Consider the following 17746-nt stretch of genomic DNA (forward strand, 5'->3'; position numbering starts at 1 on the left):
ACGGCTCGCTGCAACGATCTAGCCGACTTCTTCTACAATAAAATCAACAAAATATACTCTTCCTTCACGACCTCCGCCTCTGAGCCAAGTGTCAGTGAGCCCTGGCTCTCAACAGATACAATACTTCCCTGTCAAGTAATTCTGAGCAACTTCCCACCACTAGATCTAGAATCACTTCAACCTCTCGTACAACAAATAAAATCAGGCTCCCCCTCCGACCCAGCACCCCCCTTACAATGACCTTGGCTAGCCACGCCATCCTCCCCACTCTTACAGAGCTATTGAACAGCTCCTTGCAAAAGGGAGTTGTACCCCCCATCTGGAAACAGGCGATGGTAAAGGCGCTAGTGAAAAAGCCCAATCTTGATCTGAATGACCTTAACAGCTATCAACCCATTTCTTTGTTACCCTGGGCAAGTAAAATACTAGAGAAACATGTAAATATCCATCTAACAAAACACCTCGAAGAAAACCTTCTACTGGATGCCACCCAAACAGGATTCCGCCCAAAACATGGCACCGAAACGGCCCTCCTAGCCATGGTGGAAGAATCCAGGAGGATCTTAGATCGAGGGGGATCAGTGGCAGTGGTCCTCCTCGATCTCAGCGCCGCATTTGACACGGTGTGCCACAAAACTCTGGTGCAACGACTGTACAATCTGAGAGTCTCCGGAGATGCCCTTGCCTGGCTGAGATCCTTTTTGAGCGGAAGGACCTTCCAGGTCTTCGATGGCGACTCCTGTTCCACCAGTAAACCTCTGAGCTGTGGGGTGCCTCAGGGCTCCTCCTTAAGCCCCACGCTGTTCAATGTGTACATGAGACCGCTGGCTGGAGTCGTCCGCCAATATGGTATCAAGATCATATCATATGCGGACGACACCCAGCTCGTGGTCTCCCTGGCACAGAAGAACAGCGGGCACCCGCAAGTCAACTTGGCTGCCTGTATGGAAGAGGTGAGAAGATGGATGACGGCTTCTTCCTTAAAATTCAACGGTGATAAAACCAAGATCATGTTTCTCGGTCCCCCACCACCATCACTCAGTTATGGCCCCCCAGCCTGGGCCCATCCCCATCCCCAAAGGAGGACATCAAAAGCCTAGTAGTCTGGCTTGATAAGACCCTTACCCTCAACACTCAGGCAACAAAGACATCAGCAATCTGCTTCGGGCTAATCCGGATGCTAAGAAAAATCCTTCCACTCCTACCCCTTGAAGCCAAACAAGTTGTCATTCAGGGCCTTATTCAATCTAGGCTTGACTTTAACAATGCCCTCTACTTGGGTGCCCCAGAATATGTACTGGAAAAGCTTCAGCGGACCCAGAACTGTGCAGCCCGCACCCTACTCCAGATACCCCGCAGAGAATCAGTCAAAGCAGGAATTCGATCTCTTCACTGGCTCCCTGTCAGGGACAGAATAAAATTTAAGGCCCTCTGTATTTCCCATCAAGCCTTTTATAGAGCCAGCCCCGAAATTAACCATTCTCTTCTTACCCCCTACTGCCCCGGTAAACAACTTCGATCAACGAATGCTTGTCTTGCCGTAATTCCCCGAATTAAAAGGTCCAGGGCTGGAGGCAGGTCCTTCGAGCTCAATGCCGCCAAGCTTTGGAACTCCCTTCCCCTTTCCCTAAGATCCAACCAGATCCTCTCGTCCTTCCGCAAAGAACTAAAAACCTTCCTCTTTAGAAACTAATCACCCCCGGTCCCCTCAGAGTATTATGCCCTCTACTCAGCGCTTGGACGCCCTCGGGCAGCAGTCGCGCTTTAAAAATCCCCTTTTCATTTCATTCATTTCATTTCACCCGTCACTCCAAGCCCGTGTTGATGTGGGCCAAGTGTGTCATCAATGTCCACCAGCCCTTCAGGGACCGAGTCCACTGTGGTTTCGTCCACAGTCAACTGCCTGACGTTGCCTGCAGCCTCTGCACGAAGGCCTCTTCTACCGTGACTACTCCCGGTAAAGAAAATACAACGCCTAAAAACACCTCTGCACTCATCACCCTGGGCCTTGGAGAAGAGGACCAAAGGTGTCCCTACGTCCTGAGCATTATGAACCCTGAGCACCACTCTTGGTTCAGCCAGACTGGCCTCCCAGTCCGAGCCTGCATCCTTTTTACGTGAATTCTGATCCCCATAGAGTAACATAAGGCACCCGACGACGTTTGCCCCTCTGCACCGACTGCCCCCGCTGGTGGTGGTCTGCTGGTGCTGCCTTGGACCTTGTCCACCACACACACTAACTACTGGAGATTGGTCCTGTAAGTCACTGTACTATACCTAAATTCTGCATTGACATTTCCTCCCATAGGTTAAAATTGCAGCTTCCAAAAATTGCATTGGGTCGACTTTCTGAACTAAAAAGAATTCCTATTTAAAAAAAGTGCTTACATGAACCCTTTTCTTCTGATGCCTAAACATAAATAAAGATGCTTGCTATTTTTAGAAATTGGTGTGGAGATCCATCTTAAGTCGTGTGTCACATTTATTGTGTGTATATTCAGATGTCTTGCACTCCTCTGTGATAAGCCTACGGCTGCTCAACCGCACTATCCCCTAGCAGGGCACCTTGGGATTGCCATAGCAAGCCCCTGTCCACTTATAAGGGGAACCCCATGACTCTTTACATAATATATCTCTTTTGATATATTATATAAAGAGCCAGCTTCCCATGGTTCGTTTTTTGTTTGTTATATTTCTATTTACAGTTCTGTATATCAAACACACATAAGGTGATGTGAGGAATGCTTGCAAATAGGACAACCACAGGCGATCACTCAGGGTAGCATTTCAACCCCTCTTTTTTGCCCACTATGCCACTTCAGATTATATCCTGCTGTATTCAAATCAACCTTGGTCCTGCTCCAATAAGAACAGTTATTTTGCCCACTATGCCACCTCACCAAAACAATTAATAGAATGCCACCCTGAGCAATTGCCAGTGGTTAGGTTATTTGGATGTATTACTCTGGTCACTTTTTGTGTTTATATTTCTGTATATCGAAGGCCGGCTATTCAATTTGACTGATTTGCCATTTTAATGTGTTTGTAATCTTTTAATTGGTTTATTATAGCCGGTAAAGTAAAGTAAAGTAAAGTCCACATTTGTAAAGCGCACAATCACCCGTAAGGGTCTCTAGGCGCTGGGGGGCCGTCGGGAAGATTAAGCGAGCTATTGCCCAGAGTCACATGGTGCTGGGCTGACCTGCCGCCGTAGCCGGGGATCGAACCGTGGTCCCCAAATTCCAGCGTCAGTCGCCCTGGCCGCGGCGCCACACCTCTACAATAAAGTACTGATTAAAATATTGAATGCTGCCTATGTAAATACATTTTCAGTATTCCTTCAAATTAAATATGGGGAAATTACCATACAAAATGGGGAAAAAAATCAGGATTTCATGACAAATGCAAAAAAAGCACAAATTACACACAGTATCGTATCGACAAGGCAACAACCCTTATCTTACTTACCTTAGGTTTGATATGGAAGGACCTGTGCCCTCCGACTGCAATTTGCTTTTTCATTACACTGAAGTGATTGAATCTACAAATCAAAAGCCCTGAACTGTGTGCTCGCAAATTGAAGTCAACATCATTGCAGGTAAACCTAAATCAGAAAGAACAAAAAAGTGTGAGCACATAAATGGAAAGACCCACCTTCTCCTTCACTTATATCAACTGGTCTCCCACATCCATCTTAATCATGGCATTTCTCTACATATATTTAGGTTACACAGAGGAAATAATTAACTGAGAAATCTGTAATTAAAAGGAATATGACCACTTCATGGCACTACTTGAACTTACCCCTTTACTGTTGCATACGTTTGCACAAAAATGAGGAGAGAACACCACAAGTAAGCGATTTCACGTACAATAAGATGCACTGGCAGTAGCATTTTCAATTATTGACATATAGTTAAAGTCCCTCTGTCTGTGAAATTTACAAAAAGCAAATGTTGCTCCATCTAATATACATGAGTAGTGACTCTGACATTACCTGGATTTTTAAAACTTAAAAATGTATTAATAAAGGTTGCCTATTTCTGCAGAAATTATTAACGTTAAGGGAGGAAGTCGAGCTAAGTTTTACAGTACTGTATTTGGATTGTTTGCCAAATATTTGCTTAGTTTTGAATATAGTTAACTAGTCAAATTCATACTTTGGTTATCTCTATCCAGTTAAATTATGATCCAGGAGATATCCTAGTAGTGGTCTCCCTGTTGTGTCGGTAAAGAGGCCATGTTGATTAAAAACGTAAGTCATATAGCACGCCGAGCCATCAGTGTTCAGTATATTTCTAGTTATTCAATATCCAAATTATGAGTATAGTTGATGGAACTTGTTTTTATAATACTTCATGGCATAACACTCCCAATTAATAATCCAAATATCTCTAATAAAGATGAGTTATAGCTTTGGTGTTTAACAAAGAATAGGCATGGGTTACCACCTAGTCTCTCTTTCTCATCACAGTCCTTGTCAGTGATCCTTTTTTGTTGCCCACCTTTTCTCCAGCTATAACTTTCTTCATGTTCAAAAACCCTCCTGTGGGTACCAAGCAAGAGACGCTGTAAGACAGATGCCAAAAGGAGTTTTGGAAGCACTGTGACTAGCATGCTGTTGCATTTAATTAATAAAATACCTTATATTACACGTTACTGCTTGTTTTACTGCTCTATCCCTTTAATGGCATGCGACTTATGTATTTTCACATGCATTCCATGTGCTTTCTGGAATGCAGATAATGTATGGTTCCACTTGGTTGTAACCAGTTGCACCTGGAAACAAACCTAGGTGGATGCCTTTGCCATGATGTTAATAAACCTACTATTTCAACTTTTACCTGCTTTAAGAAAATGTTAACATTGGCGACGAGTAGGACTTTTGTTACTCCTGCCTACACTACAGCACTGGAGCGTATTGTTGTTTTACCCATGAATTATTCTTTTTTTGTTTTTTTGCTATCATCTGGAAGCTTTTTGCTGCCGCATTTTGTTGGATTGGCATTGGAGACGACCGCTATCATCGATTTGGATTAATTATTTTATTTACTTCATTGTTGTGGTTAATCGTTACCACGGGTGCATCTGGCGCATAATTTAACTTCATTCCACCATTCCTTACCTTTTGGAACATTCTGCCTCCGCCATCAATCCTTCATTTATCTTCGTTCTCTTCCAGAGATTCTATGGACATGCATTCAGATCAGCGAAAGCGCCACACGTCATTGCGCTGATCTGAGCGCGCAACGTCTACGGCGGCCATCTTGCTGTTTCCTTGGCAACGTTTACTGCGCATCGGCAAGTGTGTTCAACAAGATTTACACACTTACATGCACGCATCCTGTTTCACAGTGTGTACCGAGAAGCGAATTTGAACTACGCTTGGAACAAGTGAGTTGCCACATTTATTACACTGTTTAGTATATATTTATTATCACCATTAATCCTTAATTCCAATGGGATTTTGTCAAGTAGCAGTGGAAATATTGGGCTTAAACTGCAACGCTTTATTTCCCTGCAATTTGTATTATATTTAGAAAAATAGCTTTATCATTATACTCTAATTGCAACAAAATGCAATTTGATCCGCCTGCAAAATTCCTTCAAAATAATGGCGATCCACCTATACCATGGCCCAGATGGAAAGAAGAATTTCTTACTTATATGAAAGCCATAGATGGGGAGCGCATGGGCGCTGAAAGGAAAACAAGTATTTTGCTCCACTGTCTTGGTTCTGAGGGACAAGTTACTTTCAGAGCATTACCTCAGATTATGCCACAAAGTGGAGAAGGTGATGGCATGAATGTAAATGTTGAAGCATTAACCAGGATGGAAAAGAGATTCAAACCTACGTCCAATATCGCTTTAAATAGAGTTAAGTTCTATACCAGAGCACAAAAAGACGAGGAGTCTTTTGATGATTTTCTAACGGCCTTGAGATCTTTAAGTTTACACGGTAACTTTGGCGATATCACAGACGAAATGATACGGGATCAAATCATCGTACATGTTAAAAACAAAAAAATACAGGAAACGCTATGGATCATGGGGGATCCTAAGTTGGATGAAGTAATCGCCACTGCAAAAGCTACGGAGCTTTCAAAGAAGTGGATGGATGTTGTAAAATAAAATAATTCAAACAAATCCACTATTGAAGAGGAGATTTGTGTTGTCAAAACAAAGAGGGCCCGATTCACAGAATGAACTTAAGACTTAATCCTAAACTTACTACTATTTTGGTATTCACAGAATGCACTTACTACTTTTGGCATTCACAGAATGAACTTACTACTTTTGGTATTCACAGAAGTTAGGATTTTGTCTTAAGTTTGTCTTAAGACAGACTTAAGACAGTCTTAAGACAGACTTAAGACAGACTTAAGTCAAAATCCTAACTTCTGTGAATACCAAAAGTAGTAAGTTCATTCTGTGAATGCCAAAAGTAGTAAGTGCATTCTGTGAATACCAAAATAGTAGTAAGTTTAGGAGTGAGTCTTAAGTTCATTCTGTGAATCGGGCCCAGAGTGATTGTAAAAATGATATTCCACAATGAAAATTTCATCTAGATACAACAACAGCAGTTATTCTGGTAAAAGACATGATAATTTTTCCAATTATAACACATGCTACAGATGTGAATGTAGATCACATATAGCATTGTTTCAGGGTTGTCCTGCAATCAACAGAGAATGAAGAGTTTGTGGCAAAATGGGTCATTTTAGCAATGTTTGAAGAGATAAACACAACAGTAATCAGACACGGAGCACTAATTTTGTTACTTCTGAAATCAATAAGGTCACCAGTGTTAAGAGAAATTCCTGATCATAACAAAGGGTTTGTTGTTTCAATCATACACAGTGGATCTGAAAAGGAAATTTGTATGAGGTCTCCCAAATGTATGTTTCAAGTTTTAGGTATGGATCTAGATCTCAAGTTAGACTCCGGGTCACCATGGACAACTATCACATCACAATAGTTTAAAGAGAAATTATAATCTATTTGTAATTATGATAATATACAACCTTCTGATATTACCGCTGAAAGTTTTGATGGGTCAAAAATTGAAATTGAAGGTTTCTTTCAAGTTACATTGTATTTCAAACTAAGATGTGCTAATATAAAATTGTATATTGCTGTGAAAGGGGTAAATGGTGAGACCAGTGAAAACGAATAGTTTTCTTACCTGTCGGTGTAGTTTTGCAGCCTGAAGATCTTTCTGGATTCACTATGCTGTGCATTATTCCGCGGTCTTGTGGTTGGGTCCGGATTCGTAGTCTTTTCTTTGTTTTTTTTGTGGTTTTTTTCGTAGCCCAGGTGGGCGTCGGCGTCTCACCTCCTTGGGTGCATATCCGGTGACGTCGGCATGCTTCCTGCGGAAGCTCCCACTCTTGGGCGCCATCTTCGGGTTCTTTTTTTCCGTGTTTCTTTCGTTTCCGAAGTAATGGCAATGTTCTATTTAGGTGATATTTTACCGCTTTGTACTCTTAAAGTCCTTTCTCTTTTAACCACCTCTTCTCTCTCCAGCCTCATCTTTCTGGCAGAGGTGGGTGGGTTCGCTAGTGAATCCAGAAAGATCTTCAAGCTGCAAAACTATACCGACAGGTAAGAAAACTATTCGTTTTGCAGCGTGAATCTTTCTGGATTCACTATGCTGTGCATAGATTTTGTAGCGGTTTCTCATCTCTGTGGCAGCTGGGTGGAAGATGAGCGTTTGTTATTGAATATGTGCTGGAGCACCTTTTGTCCGACTTGTGCTTCCTTGTTCATCTGTATATCCACACAGTAGTGCTTCGTGAACATGTGCCCGAAGCCCATGTTGCCGCCAGGCATATGTCCTCTATGGGTGTGTTAGCCAGGAAAGCTATTGTAGCACCCTTTTTCCTAGTGGAGTGGGCACGTGTCCCCTCTGCTAGTTCTTGTCCTGCACGTTTGTGGCAGAGTTGAATTGTCTGTGCGATCCATCGTGCAATAGTCTTTTTGGTTACTGCCTTTCCCATGAAACTGTTGGCGAATGACACAAAGAACTGTTTTGTTTTCCTGTGTCCCTTCGTCCTCTCAATGTAGTGCATGACTGCCCTTCTGGCGTCCAGGGTGTGCAGAGGCCGCTCTGCGCTAGTTGGTGGTTTTTGGAAAAAAACTCGGTATCTGTATAGACTGGTTCATGTGGAATTTGGATACCACCTTCGGCATGAAGTGTGGGTCAGTCCTCATCACAACCCTATCATTGTGTATTTGTATGTAGGGTTCTTGTAGCGTTAGCGCCTGTAGCTCGCTTACTCTGCGTAAGGACGTTATTGCAACCAGGAAGGCTGTTTTCATAGTCAGCATCTTTAGGGAGGACTTGAGAACTGGTTCAAAGGGCTCTTTCATGAGTTCCGTTAGGACTATGTTCAAGTTCCATGCAGGTGGTGGCACCTGCTTGGGTGGTGCGATCCTTTTCGCTCCTTCCAGGAATCTCTTCACCACCTGTGATGTGAAGAAACTCCTGCACGTCTCTCCCCTTGTGTAGGCGACTATCGCTGCGAAGTGAACTCTCAACGAGGATGAGCTAAAGTTCTTCTCCGGCAAGTGTGTCAGGTACTTTAGCACTGTGGAGTCCTTCTTCATTTTATTGTGAAGTCTTTCTTTTCGGCACCATATTGTGAATCTTTTCCATTTCGCAACGTAGCACTTCCGAGTGCTGGGCCTCCGAGCCTCCCGGAGGACCCTCAGGGTGCTTTCTGGCAGTCTCAAATGTGCGAACTCTATGTCCTCAGGAGCCACGCTACTAAGCTCAGGCTCTCTGGCTCTGGGTGTAGCACCTCTCCGTTCTGCATGGAGAGTAGGTCTTTCCTCCTGCCGAATCTGTGGGGTGCACACTGTGTCATCTCCATGATCTGCGAGAACCATGTCTGTCTGGCCCACTGTGGCGCGACCAGTATCAGGGTCATGTTGCTCGCTCTGCACTTGCTCAGCACTCTGTGCATCAATGGTATCGGGGGAAAGGCGTAAGCAAATGTCCCGGACCAATCTATCCATAGGGCATTCCCCAGTGACCCCTCCTCGGGCTGTCTGGATGCGAAGTTTTGGCATTTTGCATTCCGGCGTGTGGCAAACAGGTCCACTGATGGTGTTCCCCATCTGTCGAACAGCCACCTCGTCTCTTGGGCATTGAGCTCCCACTCGTGGGATGCCGATGTCTGTCTGCTGAGCCAATCTGCTTGTATGTTGTCCTTCCCTGGTAGGTGTATGGCTAGCAGGTCTATCTTGAGAGGGATGGCCCATTTCCATATCTCCTGCGCCAGCGTTGAAAGCGGGGATGACTGTGTGCCCCCTTGCTTGTTGATGTAGAACATTGCGATGGTGTTGTCTGTTTGTAGCAACACCTTGTGTTTATACAGTCTTGTTGGGAAAGCTTTCAGTGCAAGGAAGATTGTCTTCAATTCTAGGTAATTGATGTGCTTTGTCGCATCTGCTGGCGTCCACAGTTCCCTCACCTTGAGCTCCTCCATGAGAGCGCCCCATCCCTTCAGGGATGCGTCTGTGGTGATGGTCATTGTTGGCGTTGGGGGCGTTAGAGGCTTTCCCCTTGTTATGTTCTCCATGGTCCACCATCTCATCTCCTTCTGCACTGCGTGCGTTACAACCACTAGATCCTCCCAACTGCCTGTAGCTTGTGACCATTGCTCCTGTAGCCATTCTTGAATGGGTCTCATGTGGAGACGTACATTCGGTACCAGGTGGATGCATGATGCCATCATCCCCATGATCTTGCTCGCAGTCCTCACTGTCCGAGCTTGTCCCTTCCGGTAGAGGCGAGTTTCCTTCACCAGCGCCCTCGCCCTCTTCTCGCTGGGGAGCACCTTGCCCTGTAAGGTATTGATCTGTGCTCCCAGGAAGATCTTCACTCGTTCCGGCTCCATTGATGATTTCTTCCAATGGATGGAGAACCCCAGGCTTATGAGCGTGCTCGTCACTGTGTGTGCGTGCTGCTTGCATTTCTGGTATGAGTTTGCTTTCACCAGCCAGTCGTCCAGGTAGGGGTATACGTGTATTCCCTGCCTTCGTAGGTGCGCTTCGACTGCTGCGAGGCACTTTGTGAATACCCTTGGTGCTGATTTTAGCCCGAAGGCTAGTGTCGTGAACTGGTAGTGGCTTTCTCCGATGGTGAACCTGAGCCTATGCTTGTGCTTTCTGTTCATTGGGATGTGCAGGTAGGCGTCCTTGAGGTCTATCGTGACCATGAAGTCGCCGATCTGCAATTGCGGGAGCACCTCTTGCAGGGAGGTCATTTTTAATTTTTGCGTTCTTATGAATTTGTTCAGGAACCTTAGGTCCAGAATGGGTCTCATTGTCTCGTCTACTTTTGGTACCAGGAAGTACGTTGAGTATATTCCTTTGTTTCTTTCCTTGAAGGGTACCCGTTCTATGGCCTGCTTCCGCAGGAGTTCCTTTGCTTCTTCCTGAAGACACTCTAGCTGCTTGCCTGCTAGTGGTTTTCTTTTTGGTTTTCTGCTTGTTGACCTCCCCTCTAACTCTATGCAGTATCCGAATTGGATGATGTTGAGGATCCATTTGTCTGCTGTGATTTCTCTCCATTCTTGGAGGTAAAATCTTAATCTTCCTCCCACTGGTGTTATGTGGTCGTAGATGTGTAGCTTGTCTTGACCCCTCTGTACGTGCTGCCCCCTGGGATCTCTTCTGTGGGTGGACACACAGAGTTTTTTGAAGTCACTTAGAGGCGGGCTGCTGTCCCCCTCTTCTATTCTGTCCACGTCCATTTCCTCTCCCTCGAAAGGACTGGCCTCTTTGTTGGTATTGCCAGGACTGCTTCTGCTGCCCCTGCTGAGCCTGCGAGTGTGCCTGGTACGTTTGTTGGAAAGCCTGGTGTGATGTACCTGGCTGGTTTCCACCTCTCCCGCCAGGCCTCCGTGACGGAGTCCCTCTTTTGTTGCCTCTGAACTGCAATGCTCCCATGGACCTTGCTGTTTCGTTATCCTTTTTTAGTTGACTGAGCTTCTCATCAACTGTTGTCCCGAAAAGCGTGTCGCCGTTGAACGGTGTGTTCAGGATGCTGTGTTGCACCTCTGGTTTGAAACCTGAAATCCTGAGCCAGGCGTGTCTTCTTTCAGTGACACCCATCATCATGAGCCTGCTGGAGGTGTCTGCTCCATTCAGGGCCGTCTTAAGGCAAGAATTTGCCGCGTTCTTCCCTTCCTCAACCAGCTTTTCGGCCTTCTGTCTGGCATCCTGGGGCAAGTCCTTCACCAACTGCCCCAGCTCCTCCATGATCTGGTACATGTGCCTGTTTATCAGGGGGTTGGAATTAGCCATGCGCCAGTGGGTCGCGGCGTTCCGTTCGATCCTTTTGCCCACCAGATCCATCCTCTTGCTCTCCTTATCCGGTGGTGGTCCAGAAGTAGTGGGTACGTTAGCCCTCTTCCTTGCTGTGGCCGTGATAATGGAGTCTGCAGAGACAGTCCCCTGGATGTAGGGTGGGTCTTTAGAGGAATGTTTGTATTTCTTCTCTGTTCTGGGAGTTACTGCCTTGCATGTTGCGGGCTCCCTGAATGCTTCCTTCCCTTGAACCAAGACGCTGTCGAGCATTGGCAGGTATTGGCTCCTTGTTTGTGTGGGGAGCAATGTCTCTAGAAGGAAGCCTGCTTTCTGCTTCTCTTCGTCGAGCTTGAGTTTGAATGCCGCTGCGGCAGACCTTATCACCGAGTTGTAGGCCCCGATGTCGTCTGGCGGCGAGGGCCTCGAGGGATATGTGTCGACCGCCTCCTCCGGGCTGTCGGTGTCGACATCTAGGTAATCCACCTCCTGTAAGTTAGAGGGGGCCGACTCTGCGTCCGTCCTGCTGTCCTCTTCATCCCCATAGTTGTAACTATCATAGGGATTCTCTTCCTCTTCCTGGTCGTCGACCACCTCGATGTACGGGTTTTGTTCCTCGGCGCCCTCGTCTTCTTCCTCGACCACCTCCACCACTGGTGGTTTGGTCTTGTGTGGGATCGTGAAGGTTTTCATCTTTGCGTCAAAATCTTTCTTCCGCTGCAAGATGTTTTCCATTTCGGCCTCGAGGCGCCTTCTCTTTTTCTCTATCTCGCCCGCGTGTTCCGCGTCGGATGGTTCGGCCGCTCTTTTCGGCGGTTGGCTCGGCGCCGTGCTTTTCGGTGCCGAAGTTTTCGACGTCGATCCGGATTTTGGGTCTCTGGTCGACGTCGGTAGTTTAGGGTCCTTCTCCCTCGGCATCGATCGATCCTTTTCGGGGACGATTTTCTACGACTTCTGCTGCTCAGCAGCTCTCGGCGCCGGGGACTCCTTCTCAGAGGATCCGCTGGGCCTGTGGGTACTCGCGGACGCCAGGTGTTTTGGCGTCGGCGCTTTCGGGGCCTTGCCCTCGTTTTTTCGAGACTCAAAGTCTCTCGGGTTCTTGGGGGCCGGAGAGTCTCCTACCTTATCAGAAGTCTTCGTGTAATCGGTCTCTACGACCGTGTAGCTGTCGTCTTCGGCGGCAGCGTTGTCCTCTTCCTCGGAAGACATCCCCAGATCGTAGAGGGACGGAGTCGGGGCCTTCCCCTGCAGGGTGGCGTGCGCTACCCTCTGTCTCTCTCTCACACGAAGGGTCTTCGGGGTGAAGGCGGAGCAGGCATTGCAGTCCTCGCTTTCGTGGTTTACCAGTAGACAAAGGTTGCATACCGGGTGCTGGTCCTTCTGCGCGTACTTGTGGTGGCAGTTACGAGAGAACTTCAACGGCGTGTTGTCCATCATCGAGCGCTCAGGGCCTCCCTGGTCGCGTGTTCGTCGACGTTCGTCGAAGATCTCGATGAATTCTCCTTCTCCTTTGCTGACTCCTCGTCGATGAAGTCTCCTGTAGTCTTCAGATGCCTTTTCTTGCAATTTCTGTCTTTTTCTTTCTTCTTTCTCCAAAAATGTCTGGAGCCCAAACGGGAACGATCCAGACCCGACCGCGGAAAAAAAGCATCTGAAGATGGCTCCCAAGAGTGGGAGCTTCTGCAGGAAGCATGCCGACGTCACCGGATATGCACCCAAGGAGGTGAGACGCCGACCCCCACCTGGGCTACGAAAAAAACAAAAAAAAAACAAAGAAAAGACTACGAATCCGGACCCAACCACAAGACCGTGGAATAATGCACAGCATAGTGAATCCAGAAAAATTCACGCTGCAAAACTGGGAATATTTCTCAATCCACGATCGGAATTTCCTGTTTCTCTTTTCTTTGTAATGAGTAAGAAATGTGCAGTATTACTACAGTGAACACAAATGTTGCTATTTTAGGAAAAGGAAAGAAATTGATAAATACAAATAACAAAGTGTTTTTTGACAAATTAGGAAGATTGAAGAATTTCTCACACAAATTGTATTGAAAGAGAATGCCTGTCCAATTAAACAGAAGTTGAGGGGTGTACCTATCAACATTAGGGATGAATTGAAAGAAATGTTTAAAGAATTGTCAGATGAAGGTATCATTGAGGAGGCGCAAATGCTGGCCGATAGACGGAGTGCGTTGGAGGCCACGGCGAACATCACGGGCTCGCAACGAGAAGACACTTCCAGAGGTTCGGCTTCAGAAGGGGAAGGGGAGAAGACCGGTGATGAAGACTCGGAGGTGGGGGGAGCGCAGGGGCCGGAGGTCACCCCACAAACTTCAGATGGTATATTTAATGGGTGAAGCTCGTGGCCGCTGAACTGCCTGTAAGGCCTGGACGCTCCTGACTCCTATTGGACTGCCAGGTATGGGGCTGCATTAGCAGTATGGGGCTGTGGGCGCGGGGTGGTCGCTCTGTCGTCCTGGTTTGGGGCTCCATAGTCCTCATCAGACCCTTAAGGTCTTCTGTGGTGTCGACTACAGACTAGTGTGATGTGTTGGGTGTTTGCGGTTTGGAACGGGGCTGAAGCTGAGTTACTAGGCCCTGTCCTGGGGAGGGGGTGGAGGGGAGTTAAGGGGTGTGTTTTGAAGGGGTTGTACAATTGCTGCGATGCGGGTCACATTTATTGGCGTGCGCCACTGTTGGGGGTGATGCTCTATGGGGACGTTACCTAACTTGAAATGTGTCACATGGAATGTCCGGGGTATTCGAACTATGGTTAAGCGCCACAAGGTACATGCCTACTTGGTGAGGCGGGGCATTCAGATAGCGATGCTTCAGGAGACTCACTTGACTCAGCAGGAATGTGGGGCGTTACAGAGGAGGTGGCGGGGTCAGGTGTTTGGCACGACCTACTCAGCATTTGCCAGAGGGGTGTTAATATGGATCAGAGCGGGCACGCCATTCCAAGTCACGAGCCAGAAAATAGATCCGGAGGGCCGTTATGTGGTGGTGGAAGGACGGCTGTGTGGTAGGGAGGTGGTGCTGTGTAACATTTATGCCCCCAACGCTGATCAAGCGCACTTCTTTGAGGGTTTGTCGCGCTCACTGGCGTATTATTTGGCGGGCCCTATATTGCTGGCGGGGGATTTTAACTCCATTTCAGATGTGCTGTTGGACAGGTCACACCCGCCTTTGGTGGACTCCCCAGTGCGCAGACTCGCGACCCATAGGCGGGATTGGCAGGAGAGGTGGGGCTTGGTGGATGTATGGAGGGCGCAGCACCCCGAAACCCGTGATTACTCCTACTTCTCAGCACTGCATGATCTGCATGTTAGACTGGATTCGGTGCTGTGTTGCGAGTCTCTGGCGAATGTGGTGATTCACTCTGAGTATTTGTCTAGGACCATTTCGGATCATAACCCACTGCTGATTTCTGTGCAATGGCAGCGGGCGAGATCGGCGGTCCCTACGTGGAGACTTCGTCCGGAGACGCTGGATGACCCGGCGTTCTGTGACACGGTCCGACAAGGCATAGACGACTACTTCGCGGTCAATGCTGGGTCAACGGCGACTAGAGCGAATGAATGGGATGCGATGAAAGTGGTGGTGAGGGGGATATGTATGGGACGGTTTCTGACTGTGAGAGGGACTGTGCTGAATGACCTCGCGAAGGCGGAGGAAGTGCTGAGAGGGGTGGAACAGCAGCGACCCGAGAAGCCGGAGCTGCAAGACAGCTTGTTGCGTGCTAAGGAGGCGGTGGCAACTGAGACGGAGAGATTGCGGTGCTATGATTATAAGTTGTATGCGGTGAAAGTGCATGAGGAGCGAGACAAAGTGGGCACGCTCCTTGCGAAGTTGGCTGATCCGAACCCTAGAGGGTGTCCGGTTATGAGTGTGCGACAGGAAGACGGGGAGGTGGTGTATTCGCAGTCAGCGGTCCTGGGGCGCTTTCAGTCCTACTACACGGGTCTGTACGCTAGCCACCTCGAAGTGGGGGCCACGGACATTGGTAATTACTTAGATCAGGTCCCTTTGCCGGTATTGGATGAGGAGGAAGCCCGGGATCTGGGGGGCCCCGTCACCCTAGCGGAAATAAGAGGGGCGATTAGTCATATGGCGCGGAACAAAACCCCTGGGGTGGATGGACTGCCGATCGAGTTCTACGTCAAATTCATGGAAGTGTTGGCGCCCAGACTGCAGGTTGTGTATGCGGAGGCGAAACAATTAGGGCGGTTGCCTGACTCTATGACGGAGGCGCTGGTTGTGCCCCTGCTGAAGCCGGGCAGAGATGCTTTGGATGTCTCTTCTTTTCGTCCGTTGTCTATGCTGACTGTAGATTACAAGATTTTGAGCCGAATCCTAGCCACCAGGCTCCTACCACTAATGACCTCTTTAGTGCATAGGGATCAAGCGGGATTCATCCCCTCTAGGAGCACTTCGATGAATATCCGTCGGCTGATTGGGGTTATTGATAGTGCTGCCACTGCGGACCCAGGCCCAGTAGTGCTGGCGGTTGATATTGAAAAGGCGTTTGATAGCTTAGAATGGGACTTTCTAGATGGCGTGCTGTTGAAGTTCGGGGTTGGGGAGGGGTTCCGGGGCTGGACGAGAGTGCTCTATTCTTCGGCTAAGGCGCGGGTGCGGCTGGGGACCTTGGTCTCCTCGGATTATCCGGTCTGTAGGGGCACGAGGCAAGGCTGTTCGCTATCCCCTCTGCTCTTTGCCCTCGCAATGGAACCGCTAGCGGCGCAGGCGAGAACAGGAGTTGTTTTCGACGGGATTGCGCAGGGACCTGACTCGCATTACATTTCGTTGTATGCCGACGACTTGTTACTGTACCTGGCGGATTCTGGAAGGGCTCTAGAAGGCGCGGTGGACATGTTGGGCAGGTTCGGGAGGCTTTCTGGCCTCAGAGTGAACTGGACTAAGACCTGTGTGTTTCCGTTGCGGAAGACCACGCTCTGCCCGCAGCTCACGAGGCCGGTAGTGTGGGAACCCTCTTGTTTTGTTTACCTGGGAGTGCGCATCTACCATGCGGCGGCGGACCTCCTTGAGGGGAATGTGGGGCGCTGTATTCGAGCACTGAGAGGCAGTGTGGACTTCTGGGCATCTCTCCCGCTGTCTGTACTAGGCCGTGTGGCACTGTTGAAAATGGTGGCACTCCCGAGGCTTCTGTATTATTTTAGAACGTTGCCGGTGTGGATCCCGCAGGGTATTTTTCGAGAGCTGAGGACGTTGGTGACTGGCTTTCTCTGGGGCCACGGTCGCCGACGGGTGGCGTTAGCCACCTTGATGCGACCCAAGTGTGAAGGAGGGATGGCTGTCCCCGACTATGAGCTATACTATCTGGCAGCGCAGCTCCAGGTCCTGACGCAGAACGTAGCCAGGGAATTCAGAGGGCCTGAGGATGGCCGGGGGATCGGCGTTCAGAGGCATGTCTTGTCGTCGATCGTGATGCAACAGAGACTGGCTAGTAGGGACCTCACGATGGAGGAAAGGACGCTTAGATTGTGTTGGAACAGGAACCTGAGGAGGGCTGGGAAGCGCCGGCCATATGCACCGGAGATTCCGCTGGGAATGCTCACTGCCTTACCGCACGGAGGTGATTGGTCCCAATTGTTAGAGTGGGAGGACCTAGGTTTGCAGATGGTAGGGGACCTCTATGTGGACGGGACGCTGGCCCCGTTCCAGACCTTACAAGATCAATTCGGCCTGCCAAGTGGTTCCTTCCTGTTGCATGCGGCGGTTGTTGCGGCCGTGCAGAGGCACTGGGGGGGGCAGACTGGCTGAACCGGAGGTGACGATGGTGTGCCAATATGTGGTGATGGCAGCGGGCACCGTCAAGGCGGTGACCTGCCTCCACAATAGGATGTTAAACGAAGGTCTGGCCCCGTTGGTTGAGTTGAAGTCGCGTTGGGAGGCCAGCGTCGGTAAACAGATCCCGGACTCCATTTGGGGTCAGGTGCTACATAGGACCTGGAAAGGAACGAGGAATGCGAGATTCCAACAGGTGCATTTTTTCGTGCTCCATAGGGCGTATTTGACCCCGGAGAGGTTGCGCCGACACTTCCAGGTGCTTGATGCCATGTGCCCACGTTGTCTAGAACCTGAGGTGGATCTTGACCACATGCTGTGGGGCTGTCCGAAATTGGGGAACTATTGGTCCGAGGTAGGGGACCTCTTGAATGCTGTCACGGATCGGGAGGTAGACTTTGACATGGCCGCTTGCCTGCTTCTTTGGTTCCCGCACACCAAAAAGACCAAGGTGACAAGCAAATTCATTGGGTTGGGATTGATACTGGCACAGCGTGAAATCACTTGGCACTGGAAGTCCAAAGAGGGGCCGTCTGTACGGAGGTGGAGGAATGAACTGGTGAAGTGGTCGGGTTGTGAGAGTGTGTCACAAATGCACCAGGCGACTAGAACTGGT

At 48.6% G+C, this 17746-nt stretch overlaps 1 protein-coding gene across 1 annotated transcript in view; it reads right to left on the reverse strand.

The window, feature by feature from the left end:
• The window catches only part of GREB1 (growth regulating estrogen receptor binding 1), a 656933-nt gene that overhangs the window by 27492 nt on the left and 611695 nt on the right, over window positions 1-17746 (reverse strand). Inside the window, exon 30 of the mRNA XM_078647791.1 lies at window positions 3469-3604. Within this exon, the coding sequence (XP_078503917.1) occupies window positions 3469-3604 (136 nt within the window). The remainder of the gene's footprint in view (window positions 1-3468; window positions 3605-17746) is intronic.

The sequence above is a fragment of the Lissotriton helveticus genome, chromosome 6, assembly GCF_964261635.1.
Source record: "Lissotriton helveticus chromosome 6, aLisHel1.1, whole genome shotgun sequence".
Lineage (NCBI taxonomy): Eukaryota > Metazoa > Chordata > Amphibia > Caudata > Salamandridae > Lissotriton > Lissotriton helveticus.